This window comes from Salmo salar, chromosome 19 (assembly GCF_965601325.2).
Source record: "Salmo salar chromosome 19, fSalSal1, whole genome shotgun sequence".
NCBI classification, from domain to species: domain Eukaryota; kingdom Metazoa; phylum Chordata; class Actinopteri; order Salmoniformes; family Salmonidae; genus Salmo; species Salmo salar.
In genome coordinates, this window is record NC_138309.1 from 81,497,424 (window position 1) to 81,513,140 (window position 15,717).

The window sequence follows — 15,717 nt, forward strand, 5'->3', positions numbered from 1 at the left end:
GTTTTCGGATTTTAGAGGAATTTGTATTTCGCGCCACGCCCATCATTGGATATTGGAGCAGGTGTTCCGCTAGCGGAACGTCTAGATGTAAGAGGTTAAAACATAAACCTTTTCTATCAGCCTCTTTGCAAAATGTGTTTAATAGCAGGAAAGTAAACTAAGGATGCCAAATGCGGTCGTCCAACCCTGGATAGGAGAGCATTTTCCCTAACCCTAACAATTTTACCTAACCTTAACCTCAGTCTCCGAACATGTAGCGTTAATTCTCCTAACCTACTGCATAAGATCTCGTAAACTGCTATGAAAAAGTAAATTCCGTATTGAAGTGACTTGAAAAGTTTGTCTCTGTGGCATCCAGCCCTCCAAGGCTCTTCTTGGTAAATAGACTTCAAAGAGGAAGTTGGTGTAGGAGAAGTTGAGTGGTGTGTGAGAATCAGTCAGATACAATTACAGTTACTCTGTTTCATACCAAATCTGTTTTTCATGTTGAAACATAATGTGACAACCGTATGTTTTGTATCAAACTCGAATTTAACAAATATAACTCTTGAATAAATTAATAGTGGATTTTGGTTCATACACACATTCCCATTCAGGCCTGGGAGATAGAGGAGAGGGAGATGGTTATAATGCCGAAAGTTTCATTTGTTTTATTTAACAATGTGTCGGGGGTGGACTTAGCGTTTTGGGGGCCCGTTTCAAAATGCTGCTGACCTGTTCTACCTCGAGAAAGGGCCATTAAATACTAAAGTATTGTTTGAAAAAAATGTCTCATACACTTATTAGGAAGTACGTCACTGATGAGATGTGAGAAGTGCCACATGAATTTCATCATTTTAATTTGTCAGAACACACAATGGACGTGACAGTCTCTACTGTCGACAGTTTACGTTACCGTCTAAGGCAAGTATCGACTTCTTCACTATATTTTCTGTTAATTTGAAAGTTCAAAATAAATGAAAGGAAATTAATTATGAGTAATGAGATTCAATATGTTCTAAAGTACTGCTGTTTGTTCATGTATTAGCTTCACAACTGAAAGACATAGTGTATTGATATGGGGATGGTTCAATACAATGTGTTGTGTGAGTTAAGCTACTCTACCAGTAAGTGTATGTTTGTACTGTTTCAGGTGATCAGTAGTGTGTGAGTTCTCACATGGCTTGTCCTGAGAACATGTTTTTTCTCATTGGCCTCTTTATGTCAGGTGAGTCTTCCACACAGCAACAATTAGTTATGAATCGGAAATAAAGGAGTAAGCACAAGTCGTGATATTTTATGGGATGCGCTATATTCCGGCTTTTTAATTGTGTTGAGAAGTGTACAGTTAATTGCTGATTAGTGTAGTTTAGTAGGCTGGATTCAAACAGTGCTGTGAAAAAGTATTTTTCATATTTTTGATACTGAATGCTATCAGACACTCAAGCAAAAGCTGATATTAGATAAATGGAACATGAGTGAGCAAATAACACAACAATTAGATAGTTATTTCATTTATTTCGTGAACAAAGTTATGCAACAACCAATGCCACTGTGTGAAAAAGTAATTACCCCCTTATACTCAATAACTCGTAATGCCTCCATCAGCTGAAATGACAACCAACCATACACTTCCTATAGTTGTTGATCAGTCTCTCACGTTGCTGTGGAGGAATTCTGGCCCACTCTCCCACGCAGAACTGCTTCAACTCAGCGACATTTGTTGGTTTTCAAGCATGAACTGCTCGTTTCAAGTCCTGCCACAATGTCTCATTTGGGATAAGGTCTGGACTTTGAGTAGGCCATTCCAAAACTTAAAATTTGTTGCTTTTTATCACTTTTTATGTAGACTTGATTGTGTGTTTTGGAATGGTGAAACAACCAGTTATTGAGTGTAAGGGGGCAATTATTTTTTCACACAGGGGAATTGGGTGTTGCATAACTTTGTTCATGAAATAAATGTAATAACTATACATTTTTTTTGTTATTTGTAAACTCAAGTTCCCTTTATCTAATATTAGGTTTTGGTTGAAGATCTGATAACATTCAGTAACAAAAAAATAAATAAAAAATAGAGAACCAGAAAGGGGGAAATACTGTTTCATGTCACTGTATGTGCATGTGAAACCGACTTCATGTTGCTGCTGACAGTATAGCTTCCACCACTGTCCCTATCACCATACCAGGCTCAAACTAGTGGTCCTCTGCTCACAAACACACGTCACCTCACTCCTTGACACCAACCAATTGAAAAATCACCTCTACATTGAAATAAATTCATATTATTATTATTGGGAGAGACTGTAACAGTGATGTGTATAAAAAATGTTGGACCGCTGATGCTATGTAACAGCCAATGAGAGGCTATGAATCCACCGGTCTCTATATATGGTTCTCCCCAGAAGAAGCAGTCCTCCATAAGAATTAATGGAATTCTACAGTATTTAAATCAAATGTTTCATGGACTATATTACATGTATTTAAGTATTTTGTTTTAGAAGAGACAGAATAGTTAGTACTCTATAAAAAAACATATTTTAATATCTTTACATGTTTTTTATTTTATTTGTTATGTTCAGGTCATATAAAAAGCATGAGCTGGGGCACACTCAGAGAAAATTACTTATTGTAGAGGTTCTGACTAACGGTGAATACACTGTAAGCTATAAAATCAAAGAGAGTTGAACACTCTATGTATATAATCTCCCACTAATTCATTGGGTAAAACACCAACGTTTCGGCATCACTGTGCCTTCTTCAGGGTAATGTCATGAATGTTTGAACCAGGTTATGTAGACATACAGTGCAGCTAGTGCAACCAATGGCAATAGTGAGGGGTGTATCATAGTTATGAAGTTAATTAGAATGAATTGAGTAAAACTGTTAAAATAATAGTTTACAGCATATTGAATATATTAGCGTATTGTTATCATTAACATTAGTATAAGATTAGCATCAACATACTTTATTGTTTAATTTAATTTCACATATATTTAATTGTTTCCAATTTCATTAAATGTTGTTACATGTAATCTTTTGGTTCATCCATAATGCATAATATGCACCATCAACAGGGGGAACATATTGGTTCTATGCTGAAAGGCTGTAGAAAGAATATATTCATTTATAAGACTATAATATAACTATAATGTTTTTAAATAGGAAATCCAGTAGTCCTCCCTCTGTTGTAGTAGGATCTCCATGTTACCTCCTCTCCTCTGTAGTAGTAGGATCTCCATGTTACCTCCTCTCCTCTGTAGTAGTAGGATCTCCATGTTACCTCCTCTCCTCTGTAGTAGTAGGATCTCCATGTTACCTCCTCTCCTCTGTTGTAGTAGGATCTCCATGTTACCTCCTCTCCTCTGTAGTAGTAGGATCTCCATGTTACCTCCTCTCCTCTGTAGTAGTAGGATCTCCATGTTACCTCCTCTCCTCTGTAGTAGTAGGATCTCCATGTTACCTCCTCTCCTCTGTAGTAGTAGGATCTCCATGTTACCTCCTCTCCTCTGTAGTAGTAGGATCTCCATGTTACCTCCTCTCCTCTGTAGTAGTAGGATCTCCATGTTACCTCCTCTCCTCTGTAGTAGTAGGATCTCCATGTTACCTCCTCTCCTCTGTAGTCGTAGGATCTCCATGTTACCTCCTCTCCTCTGTAGTAGTAGGATCTCCATGTTACCTCCTCTCCTCTGTAGTAGTAGGATCTCCATGTTACCTCCTCTCCTCTGTAGTAGTAGGATCTCCATGTTACCTCCTCTCCTCTGTAGTAGTAGGATCTCCATGTTACCTCCTCTCCTCTGTAGTAGTAGGATCTCCATGTTACCTCCTCTCCTCTGTTGTAGTAGGATCTCCATGTTACCTCCTCTCCTCTGTAGTAGTAGGATCTCCATGTTACCTCCTCTCCTCTGTAGTAGTAGGATCTCCATGTTAACTCCTCTCCTCTGTAGTAGTAGGATCTCCATGTTACCTCCTCTCCTCTGTAGTAGTAGGATCTCCATGTTACCTCCTCTCCTCTGTAGTCGTAGGATCTCCATGTTACCTCCTCTCCTCTGTAGTAGTAGGATCTCCATGTTACCTCCTCTCCTCTGTAGTAGTAGGATCTCCATGTTACCTCCTCTCCTCTGTAGTAGTAGGATCTCCATGTTACCTCCTCTCCTCTGTAGTAGTAGGATCTCCATGTTACCTCCTCTCCTCTGTAGTAGTAGGATCTCCATGTTACCTCCTCTCCTCTGTTGTAGTAGGATCTCCATGTTACCTCCTCTCCTCTGTAGTAGTAGGATCTCCATGTTACCTCCTCTCCTCTGTAGTAGTAGGATCTCCATGTTAACTCCTCTCCTCTGTAGTAGTAGGATCTCCATGTTACCTCCTCTCCTCTGTAGTCGTAGGATCTCCATGTTACCTCCTCTCCTCTGTAGGAGTAGGATCTCCATGTTAACTCCTCTCCTTGGAAGAGAAACATGCTCAATACCTGTGTATTTGAGGGAGGAGATGGGATAGTTAGCTTCAACAAAGTGAGCTGCTACTAGATAATCAGTGTTCTTACAGCTATGCATTGTTTTAATTGTTGTTTTGTTTGTAATGAGTTGGCTTTCCCACATGAACATGTGATGAGATAGATTTCTCCATTTGTCTTGCAAGAGATCATACCCCTAACAGGGATTTTTCCACCTGTATGTGGGTGTCTGAAGAAGGATGTTTTTGTAGTTCTATTGCACTGTGAGCATGAGCCACTTTTGTAGTTCCCATATGGAATGGGTGTCAAGAGTGACTGAGTGGGCTCAGGGGGCAGGTCAGATCTCACTAAGCTATCCCCAATATTGTGACCACACTTATAGACCACCAGTGGAGATTCCTTGAAGAGGTGTGCATTTTTTTTGTCTGATTGTAGAATATCCCAGTGATTTTTCAAGATTGCTTTGATTTTCTCTGAACACTTGGTGTACGTAGTGCAAAAGACTGTTGTGTTGTTTTTCTTCTTTGGTTAACTTTTTAGCAAATCCTCTCTTGGTTTTTGAGATATTTTCGTTATTGCAGCATCAATACTTTTTTCCTTGTAGCCTCTGATTTTGAATTTATTTTTCATTTTCTTAGCATTGCTGTCAAAATCTGAGTGTTGGCAACAGATTCGTTTAACCCTGCATAACTGGCTTTATTTGATAGACCATTCCTGAGGGGAAGGGGATGCATACTATCCGCACGTAAGAGGGTATTGAGGTCTGCTGGCTGTGTGTACAAGTCTGTATGTAAGGCATCATTCTCTTTGATGATCCATATGTCCAGGTAGTTTATTTTTCTCTCATCAGTCTGCATGGTGAATTTGAGATATTCAGAGCTCTCGTTTAGAGGAGTTTGAAATTCATTAAGTTCCTGCAGACTTCCTTCCCAGAGCACAAAGACATCTATGTATCTCTTCCATGAGATGATTTTAGAAAGTAGGGGGTGTGTCTCTGTTTTGTAAATGATTGCTTCCTCAAATTGCCCACATACAGGTTTGCATAGTTGGGGGCAAAGGGGGAGCCCATGGCTACACCCCGAATTTGAAGGAAAAAGTCTGACTCAAAGGTTAATTAGTTATTGGATAATACCAGTTCAGTGAGATGCAAGATACAATCATTGGCTGGAGCAAGGCAAGTGTATCTCTGTTGAAGGAAGTGTTGCCGGTCACAAAATATAATTTTAAAGTATGCATTAAGGTGTCTGTAATAGAATATACTTGTCAAAAAAGAATGTAGACATTAATAAATGCATTTTTATAGCTTCCAAAACCTGTTTTACAATGGAGGAGGAGTAACAAGATGGCTGTGCAGTTGCCTCCAAAAAGCAGCCCCTGTCATTCATCTAGGGTTAAAACATATCACTAGACTGAACTGAAAATATATCAGAACTTCCCTGATGTTGTCTTTTATGTTGCAGGTGTTTTGGCCTGCTTTGGTCAACGAGATTTGATCGCCACAATGCCAGATAGACTGGATGTACTGACTGGCTCCTGTGTGCAAATCCCATGTTCATTTGATATTCCTGACAAACATAAGTATAAATTTAACAGCACAATACTAACCTCTGGAGTGTGGATGAAAGATATACCATACTTTGATGTGCGTCGGGAAAATGTGATATTTAACAGTAGTAAGATGGTCAACATATATCAAGGGAAGATAACTGGAAACATGTCCCAGAAGAACTGCACCACAGTCTTCTTCAATGTAACCACCAGTTACACTAATAGATACTACTTCAGGATTGAGAGTCAACCATTCCGTGTAACAGACATTGGAAAGTCTGTTGATATAGTTGTCAGAGGTAAGAGACAATTTAACTTTTAACCAACTTTTTTCCCCAGTTTTTCCTTTCATCAAAGATAAGAGTAGAACAAGTGGACAGTTTAACTATTAGTGTAAAATATCTATCTTCAATGTATTACAGATTTGCCTTCCAGTCCCATCTTTACGGTCTACGGTGAGCTGAAGGAAGGGAACCCTGTCAGTTTGAGCTGCTCTGCTGTCGCTCCCTGTCCCGAACACCCCCCTGAGCTGACATGGACTCTCCCAACACAGTTCACAACTGAGAACCAACTGCAGGAGAATCCAGACCAAACCAAATCAGTTCTCTCCACGGTGACCTTCACTCTGTCATACCTTCATCATGAGAAGAACATCACTTGTACTGCAGTCTACCCAGTAGGGACAAGCAACAAGACAGCTGAACATAACATGATGCTTAACGTTTCATGTAAGATTTAGTCACCGGTTCCTGTAGAATAGATCATTCTATCATGTTTTCACTGATGATTGTAATAGAGTGGTTTTAATGAGACTATTCAATATACCATATCCAGATACATTCTAAATGAACCCCTCTCCCTCAGTCTCTCCTAAGGACACCTCAGCCTCCATCAGTCCAGCTGGTCCAGTATTAGTGGACAGCTGTGTTAATCTGACCTGCAGCAGTACAGCCAACCCTCCTGTGACAAACTTCACCTGGTTCCAGATCAGTGGGGGTAAAACAACACAGGTAGCATCTGGACAGAGTTACTCCCTCAATGTGACTGTTGGTGATGGAGGACTGTACTACTGTGAAGCAAGAAATAGTCACGGCTGTGGCAAGTCAAAGGAAGTGAGGCTGGCTATTCAAGGTAGAAGCATTGGCACATTCAATATGGCACAACATTAAGAAAAATATAGATATAGATAGATGTAGAAGAGATATATGTATCTAGGTATGATACGGCTGTAGGATCTTAATTTGATCACTATTTTGTTGCTGAGAAGTTTATTGCATTGTGGTAAATGCAGATAAGCTTTGTGATTTACATAAATTCACCAAAAACCTGCACTAAAACGTGGTTATATTAACAGTATTGCACTTTTCATGTAGCCTTATTTTGTCCAGCTAATAGCCTAACCACCAATGGAACAACATTACGGAGTAAACGTTCAAATCCTTTTGCTGCAGGATTATTTCGCTGCAACCATACTGGATAATTAAGATCTTACATCTGTACATCTACAGTATATGTTTAATTTGTAATATTAGACAATGTGCAAAATGTTTCCTCTTTTAGGAACTTGACCATAATATGTGTTTTATTTACAGGGCAAGAAGAGCCTGTTAACCCAAAGGTTTTTGAGATTGTAGGAAAAACCTTAGGGTTGCTTTTCCTTTTCAGCCTGATCGTATTCTTTGCATGGTAAAAAGATATTCCCATCCTCAATGCAAACATATTTATCATGCTGTTTGTGCTTTTGTATATGAAAACCTAAATGATGTCAAAATACCTTTATTCTTGTCTTCCAGGAGGAGGAGAACATCTAGACTCCCCAGTGGGTTTGACATGACAGACAGTTCACAGGGACAGGTGGAATGTTAGACTCAACTTTTAAAACCCATCTAGAATGTGCATTTAAGGAAGAATTGAATGAATACTGTGTTGTGTAACCAACTGTAACTATGAAGTCATTATTCTTCTGAAGTGTCGGTCCTGACACCTGTTCCTTTCTCTGTGTTCTCTCCACAGAACTCCCCGGCTGGGACAGTATGCTTTAACCAGGCCACGGTCGGTAGAGGGAACCAGTAACCACCACTTAACTACTTAGATGGGCTTAATGCACAAGTCAATAAAAGAGGTGCATTTTATGTATTTCGCCAATGAGTATTAAGTGTTTTTATGTACAGTATTGTCATTGTGCATTCATTTTATATTGATACTTTTGTTACATTTATAATTGTGTTCTCTTTGATTATCTGCATATTTGTAGAATTTGCTGGGATGAAAAGTGTTTAACTGTTACTATAATGGTGATACGATGATGTAGGCTACTCTTTATTTTGGACCATTTATTTTGAGTGATGAGTTCACAGAGCATCTGTTTAATGGGTTCCAGTATAGAGGAACTGCTGAGTTCAACTAGCCAACTGAAGGCAGTTTAAGACCATATAAAGTCAATGATGACTGAGGAGAGAAGACACAGTTAGACAGACAGTGGTCTGATGCAAGACAGGAAGTTGGTGAAGTAAGTCTACGTGACGGCAGAATGGTGTTAAAATCTACTAGTCACTGTTTCTCATCATCTATTGTGCAGTTCCCAGAATGACAATATCATCTATTTTCAGTTTATATCTATTTTGAAGTTATTGTGTCAGTTTTTATGTTGAGTGTTAAATCAAAGAAACACCTGAGGCTGAATTTAAGGTTGTTTATTAATTACACTGTAATTAAAACATTTACATTCAATTTCCATGTAATCTTTTGGTCTTATTGGTCCATTATTTTACATATTTCATTCAAATTGATTACATTTAGATTTTTCACTGGCCTACACACAATACCCATTAATGTGGAATGATGTTTTGAATTAAAAAATAAAATTAAAAGATGAAATATCTTGAGTCAATATGTATTCAACCCCTTTCTTATGACAATCATGAATAAGTTCAGGAGTAAAGATTTGCTTAACAAGTCACATAATAAGTTGCATGGACTCACTGTGTGTGCAATAATAGTGAATGACTACTTCATCTCTGTACCCCACACGTACAATTATCTGTAAGGTCCCTCAGTCGAGCAGTGTGTTTCAAACAGATTTAACCACAAAGACTGGGGAGGTTTTCCAATGCCTCATAAAGAAGAGCACCTATTGGTAGATGGGTAAAAAAAAAAAATATTGAATATCCCTTTCAGGGATGTTATTAATTACAGTGTTTAATGGCGAATCAATACAGCCAGTCACTACAAAGATACAGGCGTAATTCCTAACTCAGATGCCGGAGAGGAAGGAAAACGCTCAGGGATCTCACCTTGAGTCCACTGGTGATTTTAAAACATTTACACAGTTTAACCTCTGGCGGGACGGACATCCAGCGAAAAATCCCATCCCCATTAGCATAACAAAATGTAATACTTATTTTTTTCAAATATAGGACTATTTTATATCGTTTTATAGATACACCTCTCCTGAATCGAACCACGTTGTCCGATTTCAAAAAGGCTTTACAGCAAAAGCAAAACATTAGATTATGTTAGAGGAGTATATCGTAAAAGTAGCCACATAGCCATTTTCCGACCAACCACATGCATCACAAATAACCAAAAAACAGCTAAATGCAGCACTAACCTTTGACAATCTTCATCAGATGACACTCCTAAGACATCATGTTACACAATACATGCATTCTTTTGTTCGATAAAGTTCATATTTATATATAAAAACAGCATTTTACATCGGCGCGTGACGTTGAGTAACTATTTTCCCTCAAATGCGTCCGGTGAAACAGCGCTACAATTTACTAAATTAATATTCGAAAACATTTTTAAAATGTAATATTCTCATTCTAAGATGTATATATTAGCATCTCTTGAAAGCACCTGCAATGCCAGATTTAAAAATAACTTTACTGGGTAATCACACTTTGCGATAAAAGGGGATGCGATACTCAGAAAAAATAGGCTAGCAATACAGGTCAGCGCCATCTTGGAACAATCGCATATCAAATCTAGTCTTGTATACTATTGTCAATAATCCCTTACCTTTGATTATCTTCATCAGAAGGCACTTCCAGGGATCCCAGGTCCACAACAAATGTATTTTTGTTCGAAAAAGTTAATCCTTTATGTCCCAATAGCTTGTTGTTGTTAGCGCGTTCTGAAGGCTGCACCAAAAGTACCATCGTGCGCGGGACTCCTCTCTTACCAAAATGGATTTTTATTTTATTTAAGTTCGTTCAAACATGTCAAACGTTGTATAACATAAATATTTAGGGCCTTTTTCAACCAGAGCTCCAATAACATTCAAGGGGGACGATTGCATTGTCTTTCAAAACGTTTTGAAAGGGGAGGGTAGCCAGGGGCGCCGGCGTCATAATGGTGATGGCCCTCCCCATGTGACCACGTTCCACAGACTCTCATTCTGTCAGTTTTCACAGTAGAAGGCTCAAACCACGGTGTGATTTATAGGCAAAGTGATGAAGTTGAGTCCGCAATTCAGAATTCCACATCCTGTTATGATCTGTCTCGGGGTTTTGACTGCCATATGAGTTCTGTTATACTCACAGACACCATTCAAACAGTTTTAGAAACTTTAGGGTATTTTCTATCCACAGGTATTAATTATATGCATATCCTAGCTTCTGAGTTTGAGTAGGAGGCCGTTTAAAATGGGCACGAATTTTTTTCAAAAATCGCTGTAGCGCCCCCTATCCTAGGCGACCGTCAAGAGGCTAATGGCTGTGATAGCAGAAAACTTAGGATGGATCAACAATTTTGTAGTTACTCCACAATACTAACCTAAATGACAGATTGTCACGCTCTGACCTAGGAGAGCTGTGTTTTCTCTGTTTAGCTAGGCCAGGGTGTGATAGGTGGGTGGGCATTCTGTGTTTTATGTTTTGGCCGGGTATGGTTTCCAATCAGAGGCAGGTGTCTATGGTTGTCTCTGATTGGAAGCCATACTTAGGCAGCCTGTTTTTCCTTTGTTGTTTGTGGGTAGTTGTTTTCCGTTTAGTTGTGAGTACCTGACGGAACTGTCTGCTGTCATTTTTTGTTTAATTTGTAAAGTGTTAATTTCTTTCATTAAATTACAAGATGAACATTTTCCACACTGCACCTTGGTCTACTCATTTCGACGCCTGTGACAGAGGTTAAAAAGAAGGAAACATGTACAAAATAAACATATTCCAAAACATGCATCCTGTTTGCAATAAGGCACTAAAGTAATACTGCAAAAAATGTGGCAAAATAAATGTACTGTATGTCCAGAATGCAAAGTGTTATGTTTGGGGCAAATCCAACACAACACATCACTGAGTACCACTCTTCATATTATCAAGCATGGTGATGGCTGCACCATGTTATGGCCGTCTAGCAATGATCAACAACCAACTTGACAGGGATTTAATCATTTTTTTAAGAATAATGTACAAATATTGTACAATCCAGGAAAGCTCTTACAGACTTACCCAGAAAGACACACAGCTGTAATCACTGCCAAATGTGATTCTAACATGTTTTGACTCAGGGGTGTGAATACATACGTCAATTAGAGTTTTCTGTATTTCTTTTCAATTAATCTGCAAACATTTCTAAAACATATTTTCACTTTGTTATTAAGGGGCATTGTGTATAGATGGGTGAGAAAATAAATATTTTTAATCCATTTTTATTTCAGGTTGTAACACAACAAAATGTTTAATAAGTCAAGAGGTATGAATACTTTCTGGAGGCATTGAGTATACCAAACATTAATTGAGTTGCACACCCTTTTGCCTTCAGAACAGCCTCAATTCATCGGGGCATGGACTCTACAAGGTGTCGAAAGTGTTCCACAGGGATGGTTGTCCATGTTGACTCCAATGCTTCCCACACTTGTGTCAAGTTGGCTGCATGTCCTTTGGTTGGTGGACCATTCTTGATACACATGGGAAACTGTGTGAAAAAACCCAGCAGTGTTGCAGTTCTTGTCACAAACCAGTGTGCCTGGCACCTACTACCACACCTCGTTCAAAGGCACTTACATTTATTGTCTTGCCCAAACACCCTCTAAATGGCCCACATACACAATCCATGTTTCAATTGTCTCAAGGCTTAAAAATCCTTCTTTAACCTGTCTCCTCCCCTTCATCTACACTGATTGAAGTGGATTTAACAAGTGGCTTCAATAAGGGATCATAGCTTTCACCTGGATTCACATGGTCAGTTTATGTCATGGAAACAGCAGTAAGATACAGTTGAACACAGATTCTGATCTATCACCTCATACCTACAGTACTCATAAATCCATTGGCAGTGAGTGGTAGCCTGAACTGCATGCAGGCACGTTGTTTAATCGTAATTTCATACATTCTAACCACATATAGGCAAATCAGTTTCCACAAATCTGAAATGAGAATGTTAGTCCCATTTTTGTCAGTCCCACCATATCCCCATCCCCACCATATTGCAGCATCAGCGTAGTATAATGTCCAATAGTCAATACTTTCTCTCGTCTCTCTCTGAATCATCTGGTCCCTCCACCTCTCAATTCCTGACCCTGTCCTCCAGAGCCTTCAGCTCTCCCTCTACCTGTTGGGGGAAGTCAGCTCTCACCTGCCAGGTAAAGTACGCCCTCAGCTCCTGGGTCTCCTTCTCCCAGAAGACCTTGGGCAGGTCGAAGAGGATTTTGTCTAGAAGGTATACAGCTTTCGTAAAAAAAATGTTTTTTAAATGTCTAGCAAGTTTAGGAGAATTTATGCAGCAGGTTAGGATAATTAACGTAGAAGGTTATGATAATTAGATTAAAGTACAGATAAGGGTTAGGATTAGATAAAATGCCAAATTAATTTGACAAAAGCTTTATCCCACCTAGACTTGACCGTCGAAGAGGGCGCCAATTTCCACCTTGCCGCTCAGGCCCTGCAGGTTGCTGGCTCTCTCCTGTGGTACCCGGGACTCTCTTTTCACATCACTTCAATAAGGAGTGATTGTGGTAGCAGGTTAGGAGCAGGGCCGGACTACTGAACGGCCCCAGATAGCATATGATAGAAAAATGTTTTGAATAGTAGGAAATTAGCTTTAACACTGCAACACTTTGTCTCAGCCTCATGGCAAAATGTGAACACAAGCATGATGAGCTATAATACACCAAAATAAATCTCTGCTTCATGGCAAAAAGTGTAGAATTTCAGGAAGTTAGCTTTAAAACTGACATTTTTTGCCAAAGCTTCATGACAAAATGTGTAAAATAGCATTATAAAATTGCTAATTTTTCTCTCCGCACCATGGCAAAATGTGTTGAAATTCAGGAAAGTGCAGTGGCAAGAAAATGTATGTGAACCCTTCGAAATAACATGGATTTCTGTATAAATTTGTCATAAAATGTGATCTTCATCTGAGTCACAACAATAGACAAATACAGTGTGCTTATACTAATAACACAAATTAGTATATTTTTCTTGACTATATTAAATACATAATTTAAAAATTCACAGTGTAGGTTGGAAAAAGTAAGGCTAATGACTTCTCCAAAAGCTAATTGGAGTCAGGAGTCAGCTAACCTGGAGTCCATTCAATGAGATTGAAGATGTTGGTTAGAGTTGCCCTGCCCTATACAAAACACTCTTAAAATTTGAGTTTGCTATTCACAAGAAGCATTGCCTGGTGTGAACCATACCTCGAACAAAAGAGACCTCAGAAGACCTAAGATTAAGAATTGTTGACTTGCATAAATCTGGAAAGGGTTACAAAACGTATCTCTGAAAGCCTTGATGTTCATTAGTCCACGTTAAGACAAATTGTCTATAAATGGAGAAAGTTCAGCACTGTTGCTCCCTAGGACTGGCCGTCCTGCAAAGATGACTGCAAGAGCACAGCACAGAATGCTCAATGAGGTTAAGGAGAATCCTAGAGTGTCAGCTATAGACTTACAGCAATCTTTGGAACAACCTAACATCTCTGTTGACGAGTCTACGATACGTAAAACACTGAACAAAAATGGTGTTCATGGGAGGACACCACAGAAGAAGCCACTGCTGTCCAAAACAAACATTGCTGCACATATGAAGTTCACAAAGGAGCACCTGGATGTTTCACAGCGCTACTGGCAAAATATTCTGTGGACAGATTAAACTAAAGTTGAGTTGTTTGGAAGGAACACACAACACTATGTGTGGAGAAAAAAATGCACAGCACACCAACATCAAAACCTCATCCCAACTGTAAAGTATGGTGGATGGAGCATCATGGTTTGGGTCTGCTTTGCTTCCACAGGGCCTGGACAGCTTGCTATCATTGATGGAAAAATGAATTCCCAAGTTTATCAAGACTTTTTGCAGCAGAATGTAAGGCTATCTGTCCGCCAATTGAAGGTCAACAGAAGTTGGGTGATGCAACAGGATAACAACCCAAAACACAGAAGTGAATCAGCAACAGAATGGCTTCAACAGAAGAAAATACGCCTTCTGGAGTGACCCAGTCAGAGTCCTAACCTCAACCCGATTGCGATGCAGTGGCATGACCTCAAGACAGCGGTTCACACCAGGCATCACAACAAAATTGCTGAAACAGTTCAGTACTACAGAAAACGTTTGGTTGAGGTTATTGCTTCCAACGGAGGGTAAACCAGTTTTGAAATCCAAAGGTTCACAAACTTTTCCCACCCTGCACTGTGAATGTTTACTCGGTGTGTTCAATAAAGACATGAAAACGTATAATTGTTTGTTTGTTATTAGTTTAAGCACACTGTGTTTGTCTATGTCTGACTTAGATGAAGATCAGATCAAATTTTATGACCAATTTAAGCAGAAATCCAGGTAATTCCAAAGGGTTCACATATTTTTCTTGCCACTGTAAGCTCAGGGTAGCAAATGCTGTCTTCCAAACCTGGTTAGGAGAGCATTTTCCTTAACTATATCCCTTTTACCGAATCTATTTTTATTTAATTATTTTATTTAACTAGGCAAGTCAGTTTAGAACAAATTGTTATTTACAACAACGGTCTACCCAGGCCAAACCCAGACAACGCTGGGCCAATTTTGCACCTCCCTACGGGACTCCCAATCACAGTTGGATGTGATGCAGCCTGGATTCAAACCAGGTACTGTAGTGAATCCTCTAGCACTGAGATGCAGTGCCTTAGACCGCTGCGCCACTCGGGAGCCCGAAGCCTTAACCTCAGTCTCCTAACATACTACGTTAATTCTCCTAACCTGCTACATAAATTGTCATAAACTGCTACAAAAAAGTCAATTCCGTATCAAAGTTGAGTGAAAAGAGTGTCTCTGGGGCTTCCAGCCCACCAGGCTCTTCTTGGCAAATAGACTTCAAAGAGGAAGTTGGTGTAGGAGAAGTTGAGTGGTGTGTGAGAATCAGTCAGATACAATTACAGTTACTCTGTTTCATACCAAATCTGTTTTTCATGTTGAAACATAATGTGACAACCATATGTTTTGTATCAAACTCGAATTTAACAGATATAACTCTTGAATAAATTAATAGTGGATTTTGGTTCATGATTTAACTATATGTTTCCCACACACATTCCCATTCAGGCCTGGGAGATAGAGGAGAGGGAGATGGTTATAATGCCGAAAGTTTCATTTGTTTTATTTAACAATGTGTCGGGGGTGGACTTAGCGATTTGGGGGCCCGTTTCAAAATGCTGCTGACCTGTCCTACCCCGAGAAAGGGCCATTAAATACTAAAGTATTGTTTGAAAAAAATGTCTCATACACTTATTAGGAAGTACGTCACTGATAAGATGTGAGAAGTGCCAC

The 15,717-nt window shown here is 39.3% G+C and overlaps 1 protein-coding gene across 3 annotated transcripts; it reads left to right on the plus strand.

Moving 5' to 3' along the window:
* The first annotated feature begins 834 nt into the window (after positions 1-834).
* LOC106579619 (myelin-associated glycoprotein) lies at positions 835-8,707 on the plus strand. 3 transcript variants are annotated; one of them, XM_082966001.1, is made up of 8 exons: positions 835-903; positions 1,133-1,207; positions 5,890-6,276; positions 6,400-6,705; positions 6,842-7,108; positions 7,570-7,663; positions 7,771-7,838; positions 7,991-8,707. In XM_082966001.1, coding segments are annotated over exons 2-8 (1,173 nt in total). In that variant the 5' UTR covers positions 835-903; positions 1,133-1,158; the 3' UTR covers positions 7,993-8,707. The 3 variants fall into 3 exon arrangements, with proteins under 3 accessions (XP_082822127.1, XP_045558718.2, XP_082822128.1); XM_045702762.2 differs by having other exon boundaries at positions 7,771-7,831; XM_082966002.1 differs by having other exon boundaries at positions 6,842-6,973; positions 7,771-7,831.
* Positions 8,708-15,717: the final 7,010 nt, after the last annotated feature.